General features: G+C 39.7%; 1 protein-coding gene across 2 annotated transcripts; it reads left to right on the top strand.

The window, feature by feature from the left end:
• Positions 1-26: 26 nt before the first annotated feature.
• slc26a11 (solute carrier family 26 member 11) lies at positions 27-10,366 on the top strand. 2 transcript variants are annotated; one of them, XM_051383812.1, is made up of 15 exons: positions 27-149; positions 714-932; positions 1,040-1,270; positions 2,093-2,285; positions 2,686-2,771; positions 3,866-4,088; positions 4,380-4,558; positions 4,703-4,775; positions 5,738-5,849; positions 5,935-5,990; positions 6,583-6,723; positions 6,811-6,938; positions 7,127-7,226; positions 8,447-8,580; positions 8,669-10,366. In XM_051383812.1, exons 3-15 carry the CDS (start codon positions 1,061-1,063, stop codon positions 8,801-8,803), a joined length of 1,770 nt encoding a protein of 589 aa, XP_051239772.1. In that variant the 5' UTR covers positions 27-149; positions 714-932; positions 1,040-1,060; the 3' UTR covers positions 8,804-10,366. The 2 variants fall into 2 exon arrangements, with proteins under 2 accessions (XP_051239772.1, XP_051239773.1); XM_051383813.1 differs by lacking the exons at positions 8,447-8,580; positions 8,669-10,366 and adding an exon at positions 7,821-8,175.
• Positions 10,367-11,031: the final 665 nt, after the last annotated feature.

The raw sequence follows: 11,031 nt of genomic DNA on the forward strand, positions 1-11,031 counted from the left end.
ACATGACGGAGGTCATGTGACAGGAACCGCTGTCTCGCGCTTCATCAGCGAAATGACACATTTTAGGAAGTGGTTTCAGCGAGAGGAACAGCTGCATTTTGACAGAAAGGGACATAAAATCTCAGCTGATCCGGTGGATAATGGGAAGAGTAAGCTTGTCTATTCTGTTCTGCTGTCTGGTTTTTGCTGCTCTATTATATTGTGTTGTTTATCTATTTTATTCTATTGTCTATTGAGTTGTTTTCCGTTGTGTTTTTATTCTCTTATATTCTATTTGACACAGCTATTTAGATTATTCATGTTCTTCCACTGTGTCAGTGCAACATGTTATTGTACAATCAATCTTAGAAGAATGGTCTCTTCTACATAACACACCTATAAACACATTATAGGACACAATGGGAGATACATCAAACGCTGCTGGTAACTCACATAAAACTGTAGAATTTGTGAGTGAATATTTCTTTGTCAGGGAGTTTGATGGATTATGGGAAAAAAAAGGTCTGCCTGTTGTAAAACAGTCACTGGTCAGGGACCTGTCATATGATTGATCATATGATTATAAAGACTTCAAAGCTCGCTAAGGTGAAGCTCACAGAAATACAAATTGAATATCTGTCCTCAGCTATTAAAATACTTAACAAAGTGGTTATCATCATGAAATCTTATAAGTTAGTTCATTTGTGACGTTTTGTTTTTTCCATTGCACACAGATCACAGCGTGCATCTGGAGACATGCCGTCCACTTTCTTTGATGTGCTGTGCATTTGTCCAATAAAGCACGCAGACAAACTGACACATGCACACAGAGCACTTGTTGGTTGTGTTTCCCGTGTGGGGAAAGAGGAGGCCAACCGAAGCCAAAACAGACAGCACCTCCCAAAGGTCGATGAGTGACATTTAAAGCAGAGGAATAAACGTAATCCCTTCGTGTAGGTGGCTTTTTTTCTGCCTGCTCATGCACACATTTGAAAATGTAAAACATAATTTTATCTCTCTTGCTGCTGTCTCCTCATCCTTTCCGCTCCATCCTCTACAGGGTCTCTCTTCTCCTTGAGCGATGGACCAGCCTCTTCTGGGACGAGTATCAGCTGTCAGCCGGGCCTGCTGCTCCTACAGCACCCTGAAGACCTGGCTGCCCATCCTCTCCTGGTTGCCTAGGTACAAGCTGAAGTGGCTTCAGATGGACCTGCTCGCAGGCCTCACCGTCGGGCTGACGACTGTACCGCAGGCGCTGGCTTATGCTGAAGTGGCCGGCCTTCCAGTGCAGGTGAATCCTGGCTGAGTTGTCTGTGAACGTTCATCTTTTTGATTCACCTCTCTCCAGATATCTCAGTTAGGTTGTGTTTAATCATCAAGTTGTTAAAATCATTCTTTATTTGCATCCCCATTAGTTTCAACAAACTAGTATTCTGCTAGTGTGCATCCTCAACAAATTGTTTACCATTTCTTCTCAAATGTTGAAATCATGATGTAGCCAATTAATAACATCCCGTATTATTCTGTTTCTGCTGATGCTGTTGCCCTTACTTTAAGATCATCATCTTTATTTATTTATCATTACAACTGAAACAATTGGTTGATTGACAAAATGATTAACAACTATTCTGATAATCAATCGTTCCCTTTTCAAGCAAAACATATCATTCCAGCTCCTCAAATGTGAGCTCCTACTTGTTTTTATTTTGTCTGATATCATTGCAAATTCAGTATCTTTGGTTTGTTTTGAGCTCTTGGTTACACCAAACAAGACATTGGAAGATGATTTTTATTATTATAATTTTCCAAAATCTGTGTTCTGGGAAATAATCTGTGAATACGGTATGCTAATAGTTTTCATTTAGAGTTTTACTATTAGACACAAGATGTCTAGGATGGTCTAGGTGGTATCAAGTATTGAACCATAATGTACATTGTACGTTTAACAAACATACATGTGTTAAATGCACACATTATTCTGCACAGTGAAACTTCCAAATGAACAAGAAGAAAAACAAATTTTTGAGTGGAGAAAGGACTTAAATCAGTAATACAAAATATCATTAGTTGCAACTCTATTCATCATTTACTGTAAAAGCGCCTATCTCCGCAGTACGGACTATACTCTGCCTTCATGGGGGGCTTTATCTACGCCCTCCTGGGGACCTCTAAGGATGTGACGCTGGGTCCCACGGCCATCATGTCCCTCCTGTGTTTCTCCGTGGTGGGAGGGCAGCCACACCGGGCTGTGCTGCTTAGCCTCCTCTGTGGACTCATCCAGGCTGTAATGGCATTACTGAGATTAGGTGAGGAGGGGGCAGCTAAGGTCATATGAAAACCTTGTGACAGCAGTTTTGGTGGTTTTCTTAATTTAGTCAACACTCGTGATGGTTGGTGGTTGTGGGTAAACTTACAAAAGGCATTTTTAGGAAAAATAGTTTTTATTCACAATGTGACACATTGTTTTCATGGTAGCGTGGTATCAAAACCTGATATAAAAACAAAATTACAGAGTGTTAAGGGACAGAACTGCAGAGACTGTGAAGAAACTGCAGATTAGTTTGTGAAATAGAGAGCTACTTCTTACCACTATGACTTCCTCCGTTTAACCACACACACTTTCTGTAAAATCTGTGGATCTCAGCTTTTATTTTTGGTCCAAGGTCTGTGTCATGTAAGTCATTCATTACTTTGCACCTTGTGCAGGTTTCCTGCTGGACTTCATCTCTTTCCCTGTAATAAAGGGCTTCACTTGTGCTGCTGCGGTAACCATTGGCTTTGGCCAGGTCAAGGTGAGTTAAACACATGCACACATTTATACAATTTTCTCAACAATAAAAAGAGGTTAAATAAAGCTGAATTGCACCCATGAAAATCTAGCAAAAAAAGAGAGAGAGTCATTGCTGCAGCGGCCATGGGTTCGAGTCCGACCTGTGGCCCTTTACTGTGTGTCCACTCTCTCTCTCTCTCTCTCCCCCTTTCCTGTCTATCTCTTATAAATTAAAAAAATAATAATAAATTAAAGGCAAAATCCTCCAAAATATTTTTTTAAAAGTCTGTAATAATCATGTATCGAGCTCGAGTCTGGATTTTACCATTTGAATGGAACTTTTTTAATCGATTGACCAGGACAGTATATGGACCGATATTGGCATATAAATAAAAAGAAACACATTTTTAAGGTAACTTAGAAACAGTGTCTCTATTGTCTGACACAGAGCTCAACCATTTTCTTTATCAACGTGAAAATGTCTTGCTCAGTGATATTTATGTTTGTGAAAAAACTTCTGAAATATTGATATGGAATTAGTATCAATTATCTAGTATTGGTCAGTCTCTTCTCTAGTTTACAGAACAGCCAGCTCTGGTTCATATGGTGGTGAGAGTGCATGTATGATTATCTGATTTAGGATCAGTTCTTTGATGAGATCTATATTGAACTGGGAGCCAGCTGAGTGGTGGATTTATTTCTACTATTTAAAGTGGGATTATTTAACATTTGAAAGAAGGAATACTACCACTGCTACTAATAATACTGTTACAGCCTCACTTGGTCTGGCATGACCAGCAGCTTATGGTGGCTAATGTTAGCTAACTTTAGGTAGGCATTTCTGTGTCATGGTTTACTGAATGATGGCTTTTCTCTTTTCTTTTAGCTGTCACTTGTGACAAAAAAAACTGTCACTTGTGACCAGAATAAACACTGTCCAGCAAAAGTTACATAGCTCTCCCCAAACCATTCTGTTTTTATCTACTGCTGCTTCTACAGTTCAAATCTCTAAAGAGCAAATATTTACTCTCTGAGCTGCTGCTGATGTGATCGATTTAGGTGTTCAATGTTATTTTGTAGTTACTGTTTCTATCTAAAAAGAACTCTTGTTTCTAGAATATTCTGGGACTCCAGGGCATTCCCCACGAGTTCTTCCTGGAGGTTTATTACACCTTCTACAAGATCCCAGAAGCCAGGATAGGTGATGTGGTACTGGGCCTTCTATGTCTCGCTCTGCTGGTCATGTTGTTGTATATGAAGACGAATCTGGGCTCCGACGACACTCCTGGCTCCACCTACTCCAGACTCGCCAGGAAACTAGTGTGGACTGTTGCTACCAGTTAGTACCTGTGTGGTTGTGTCTGTGTCTGTGAGTGTGTATTTGTCACATGTATGTACATCAGTGACAATGTTTCTGTTACAAAGAAGGAAGAAAAAAATAATAGCCAAATACTAAAATTATATTTCTATTATTATTTCATTTTCTATGAATCAATAGTGATCCGGGATATCTTTATCTTTTGTGATTGATGTTGTACAGATGTAGTAATTTTATTTTTTGTGTCTGTACTGTTTTACTTTTCTAAAAATCTTCCTCTTCCTCCATTTTATATATTTCCTCACTGGTCAGTGCGTAACGCTCTGGTGGTCGTGGCTGCTTCCTTCGTTGCATTTTCCTGGGATGCTTATGGTCACCACGTGTTTACAATCACTGGGAAAACTTCCCAGGGGCTTCCACCGTTCAGACCCCCACCCACCTCAGACACCACAGCCAACGGCAGCATTGTCTCCTTTGGAGAGATTGTAGAGGTAAGGAGGAGAGAGACGAGGCCAGTCACAGGGTGAGGGCAGGGAATCTCTTTGCTAAATGATGGAGTTGCAACTTTCACTTCTCAAAATGTTTCCAGTTTAGAGCAGATGACAAGGCAGTCCTGCTCTCTGTGTTTTGTACAGGGCTTTGGAGGAGGGCTTGCTGTGATTCCCTTCATGGGTCTGTTGGAGAGCATTGCTATTGCTAAAGCTTTTGGTAAGGCAAAGTCCACCTGTCGATTGGTCGTTCCATCACTTTGGTCCAAACTGAAATATCTCTGCACCTATTGGATTGATTTCTATGAAATGGGGTTCAGACATTCGTGTTCCCCTATGGATGAATTGCAATACTTTGGTGATCCATTAATTGCTCATCTAGAACCGTCATCAGGCCCACATTTTCCAATACTTTGGTTTATGACTTGCAAAACTAATGAACTCAGCTCTACGTTTTTTGTGTTTTGTGCTTTGTTGTAATTACTAAATGTTAACATGCTAACATGCTAAATTAACATTGTGAACATGATAAACATCATAAGTGCTAAACAGCAACATGTTATGTCATTGTGAACATGTTCCCATGCTGATATAAGCATTTCAAAGCACCACTGTGCAGCCTCACAGAGCCCCTAGCATGGCTGTAGACTTTTCAGCTCCTGCTCTATATCTAGACTTTATACACTAATCAGCCATAACATTATGAGCACTGACAGGTGAAGTGAATAACACTGGTTATCTGGTTATCATGGCACCTGTCAGTGGGTGGGATATATTAGGCAGCAAGTAAACATTTTGTTCTCAAAGTTGATGTGTTAGAAGCAAGAAAAATGGGCAGCGTGAGGATTTGAGCGACTTTGACAAGGGCCACATTGTTATGGCTAGAAGACAGAGCATCTCCAAAACTGCAGCTCTTGTGGGGTGTTCCCAGTCTGCAGTGTTCAGTACCCATCAACAGTGGTCCAAGGAGGGAAAAGAAGTGAACCGTTTATAACATTATGACCACCTGGGTGCACTGGTGGTCATAATGTTATGGCTGATCAGTGTATAAAGTTATTATAATCATTATTATTATATTAAATTATAAAACAGGTTGTGTCACATTACACTCAGATCATCAAAGCAGCTAAGGAATGTTTCATAAGACTGTTGTGCTAGTTTTAACTTCCTGCTTCTCCTCAGCCAGCCAGAACGACTACAGAATTGATGCCAACCAGGAACTGCTGGCTATAGGTGTGACCAACATAATGGGTTCCTTTGTGTCAGCCTACCCTGTGACTGGCAGCTTTGGGAGGTGTGTGTTTGTGTTTGTGTGAGAGCGAGAGCAACAACAGAGAGAGCTGAGTCACATATTTACAATGTATTCTCTCCACAACCAGGACAGCGGTGAACTCTCAGACTGGTGTTTGCACTCCAGCTGGAGGGATCGTCACCAGTGAGTCAACTGTCAACTTTCACTGCATCTCTTCGGCCTTCTTGTGGTTGTCTGTGTTATTACTGATCAGTCCCTGTCGTCAAAGACAACATTAATCCTAAAGACATATTATTTTCCTAAAGAACAATGAGGTTGGGACTCTATAAAAACATAGTGACCAGGTTATTTGCTGTCTCTGTCTTTCTCTCTGTCTATATTATGGATGCAAAACAAGCTGCAGGTCTGTGTGTGAGTGTTTGTGTATGTATTGAAATTGTTATTTCTAACAATCTGTCACTCAAAAATAAAATACATCAGGTCTGCATATGCCTGTCCTTTGCCCCAAAATAATAGATTAGATGGATAGATATTTTTCTCCTTATGAAAGTATCACCAGAAACTGTCCGACCGATGAGAGTTTGGTTGGACAAGAGCATATCGACCAAACAATCGACCAACCGACCAAAGAGTGTCAGTCAGCCCTAGTTTGTCTTGCTTTCTCTCTCTGTGTTTTGCTTTAAGTGTGTGCGTTGTGATTAAGATGTAGAATTTTTCTTAGTTTGGAAATGAGGAATTTCTTCAATTTCCACATTCTCTCTGCGTGTTCTTGCAGGTGTGATAGTGTTGCTTTCCCTGGCGTTCCTCATGCCAGCCTTCTACTACATCCCCAAAGCTTCTCTAGCTGCTGTTATCATCTGTGCGGTAGCTCCCATGGTGGATTACCATGTTGTGGCTAAGATTTGGAGGATACGCAGTAGGTGCCTGCTCAGTTTTCATACTTAAATGTGTGTTCACGTGTATTTAATTGTTTAGGTGTGGTCTCATCATGTGTCTTCCACAGAGCTGGACCTGCTGCCTTTCACTGTGACATTCCTGATGAGTTTTTGGCAGGTGCAGTACGGCATTGTAGGTGGTGTAGCTGTATCTGGAGCCTTGCTGTTGTACAACATGGCAAGACCACAGATAAAGGTATGATAATATTCTGTATATTTGAATTTCTCCTACAGGGGGATCAATAAAGGTACATCTTATCTTATCTTATGTGTGTAAGTGAGTGTGAAATTTTAGGAAGAATTTTGAGTTTGAGGAAAATTAAGTGAAACAAAAGAACCAAGGGGCTAGTATCTAATGGTGCAACATGTCCCTGTTGTGTGCAGGTGTCTGATCACGGTGTGCTGGTGATGGAGTTGGGCAGTGGTCTCAGCTTTCCTGCCACAGAGTACCTCAGCAGCATCATACACACTCAGGCTCTGCAGGGTAAATATTTGTTTGGTTTTGTTTAGAGGATATTTGCATGAGACAGTAATGTGTCTTGTTTAACCCTTAGATGCATGAGTGACTGGACCCTACACTCTTCCATAAGTGGGTCAAAAATGACCCGTGTTAGAATCAATGGGTTTTTATGCCATTTCTGTCATTTTAGTTCAGAATAATCATTGGTATTATACTTTGTATTATATTTTGGTCCACACAAGAATGATAACACGTATGAAATATTTTTCAAATATTTTTTTTCTTCAAAATTTTTAACATTTTGAAAACATTTTGAAAACTGTCAACATCACAAAATTACACAACAGCAATAAGAACAATGTCAATATCCATTTTGTGTGTGTGTGCGTGCGTGTGTGGTGTCTGCGCGCGTGTGTGTGTGTGTGTGTGTGTGTGTGTGTGTGTGTGTGTGTGTGGTGTGTGTGTGCGTGTGTGTGTGTGTGTGTGTGTGGTGCTGTGTGTGTGTGTGTGTGTGTGTGTGTGTGGTGCATGTGTGGTGTGTGTGTGTGTGTGTGTGTGTGTGTGTGTGTGTGTGTATTTCAGATTCTAGTCAAATCCTATAACTTTCTCTTCATCCAGCATCTGTAGGACCATTTCAACTGTATACCTAGCAGCCATGACACCTTGGATGAGAAAACATAAAAGGAAGAGAAGGTTTTGAATGACAAGCAAACCTATTGATCAATCTATCAATCAATCTACACACGCATGCACAGACACACTGACAGACACGTAACATACAGTAATGTTAGCTAGCTTGGTTAGCTAGCTAGTTTCGCAAACAATAAAATAGACATATTTGATGATAGATGATAAGAAACACATACTCTTTCACACAGTAGTCATGAATGACACGCACACACATTTCTGAGGTAAAAAAGAAGACAATACTTACATGTATCAGATCTTGCTGTGTAAAATAATCTTCTTAAGGGGTGACCTTGTGATATAGTCTGTGTGGTCCACAAAATACTTACATGAAATCCATCAGATGAATGCGGGTCATTGCTGCATTATGTAATTGGGGTAGTAATCAAAATCTTCTTAAAGGTAAGTTAAAATTTAAATGGATTTATAATTGTTTTTTGAGGAATACTGAAATAAAAACAGTTTTTCATTCAAAGATATTCCTGGTCATTTGATGCATCTAAGGTTAACCACTTTAGTTTTCTTTGTATTAATGTCCAATTAACGTCTTTCCCCAGTGTCTCCTCCACGGTCAGTGGTCCTGGATTGCCACCATGTCAGCATCATAGATTACTCAGTGATCAGTGAGCTCAGTGACCTGCTGAGGCAGTTCAAACTACGTGAAGTGCGACTGGTCTTTTCCAGATTGCAGGTACGACCTTTAGCCCCCACTTTATGTGTTCTAGCCTCTGTTTTTGTCTCTTCTTACACACTCGTCTCTTTCTTCCTTCAACCTTTAGCCCTCTGTTCTGGAGGTTCTACTAGCAGCTGATCTGCAGGGCCTCAGGTATACGGACAGTGTGGAGGCAGCACTGCAGATGGAGTCGGGAGCATCCTCAATGACTGACAACAAAAACAGTCCAATCACAGACTGAAGAGGATGTTTGAGGCAGGGCAGAGGCAATGCAGCGACAACACTGATCAGTGACATTTCTGATCTGGGGTTATTGGGGCTGTTATGAAGTTGATAGTGATGAACTACCTCCAACAACTGATTTTCTGGCTGTAAGGTGTACGATGACTGCCAGTGATGCCCCTCTTTTTCCTGTCATAGGAAAGTGTTGCACTGAACTTTACATGTTAAACTTGACTTTGGAAATTATTGTGGAATCTCAACACTACAATACCATCACACAACAACATTGGACCAGAACCTTAATACTGGGTTTTATAGCATTTTGTATGCTTTTGAAGGACATTACATGTATATATATATTTTTTTTTTAACTAACAAATAATATTTTAAGGCTGAAGCTAATACACAAGCTTTCAGAGACCAAATCTGAATTTACAGAATAGAGCAAAGCACATTTTATTTATCTATATAAAAGGAAATGACAGGTGATTGATTTATCTTATTTTTATGTTGTAAAGAAATGTTGAAAGGCAGTAGCAAAATGTATGTATTTTTTTTGTTTGTGTGTCTGTGCATGCAGAAATGTTTGTGACATAGTAAAGTCATACACATATATCAAAATATAATTAGTTACATTGTCATAAAATTAAGTATACACATTCATGCTCTCAAGGGAAAGACTTCAAAATTATATTTGACCAAACAGCTGCAAAAACACATCACAGCGCCATTTTCTAGAAACTAGATTAAAATAACCATCAGCTGCTCAATCTCATACCTGCAAAAGCACCATAATCATTTAAATTAACTATAATGACAAGCATGCCCAACTTCCACCTTACACCACAGAAAATTCCTGAATATTACAATTTGTTGCAGTGACTTCTTACAGTCACTCAGAGCTTACTGCAGATTCAGATAATTATAAAATAAGAATCAAATGATTTAATGTATTATTATAGATTAAGTTACCCAGCAAGAGATTAAAATGAGCCTCACCTTCACCAGCTGCATCAATCATTACAATCCAGTAATATAACTGTAGAGGAAAATTATTACCATTTAGTAATTTTCTGTATTAACTTGTGTATGAACCGTAAATCTCTGAGCTAAATCTTTGTATGTAACCACATTATGAAACAGGAGACTATGACTGTCTGTATTAATCTTTGTATGCAATCTTTGTTGGTTAAACCACAACTCTGTGTGGTATACTACTCTGTAAGGAAGCAGGCCTGGCTCCATTTCCGGTTAAACTGTACCCGAACTCAAAGGCAAACCCCTAATACTGTAGATGACCTTTTCCGAGTACAACAACCACATTATGTGCCAAGACTGAAATATAGCCTAGCCTACACATAAAACTTCATTTGAACCTGCTCTTAGAAGTGCATCTTTTACGACTTACTAATGTCTATGACCTAATCTGTTCATTAGATGTAACTGTTGATCTTTTGTTCTTAAGCATATAAAAATCCTGGTGATGAGACACTCGTCACTGATTTCCTTGACAGTTTGCTGATTGTCACTTTGCTGGTTTCGGTCCTTCTGTGCAGAAGCTGAATAAATATACTAAGACAAATTTCTCTTTGTTGGTTTTCCTTTATCCGGTCAAATTTCCTCCACAATAATATATATTATTCTGACATTGGCCATTCTGAACTTAAACTTTTGCTACTTGAAGTGTTTTTTTATGCTGATGCTTTTGTACTTTACACCTCTAAATAAGGTTTTGAAGTTTTACTTGTAACAGTTTTTTCATACTGATATTGCTACTTTTACTTGAGTAAAAGATCTGAGTACTTCTTCTACCACTGGTTAATCCATACATGGACTGCATAGATGGTGTTCAGGAGGGGGCAAGGTGAGGTTGTGTTCTGAACTGTCACACAATGCTCAGTAATGCATGCACAGTACATGCATACTCACTGTAGGACCAATGAGAAACTCTGAATTTAGCTGTAACAGAATGTACTGTAGAAAACCTCACCCTCGTTTCTCTTGACTGCCATGTGACAAGTATAAATGAAGCGTGTATGCCAAGAACACAGTAGGCGGGACTATGGCAGAGAGGAGAACAAGACTATCTTGAAACAGTATATGGCTGGAACGTGAAGTCACTGGTCGTGTCCCAAATGTACGCTAAGAGCACTGGCCACAGATGCAGCGAAGTGCTGTAAAATAACTGACATGTTTGTCAGTAAGGGAGCAGGTAAGACATTAAACACTAGTGGTGACAACAGACGC

This window comes from Dicentrarchus labrax, unplaced genomic scaffold (genome assembly GCF_905237075.1).
Source record: "Dicentrarchus labrax unplaced genomic scaffold, dlabrax2021, whole genome shotgun sequence".
Lineage (NCBI taxonomy): Eukaryota > Metazoa > Chordata > Actinopteri > Moronidae > Dicentrarchus > Dicentrarchus labrax.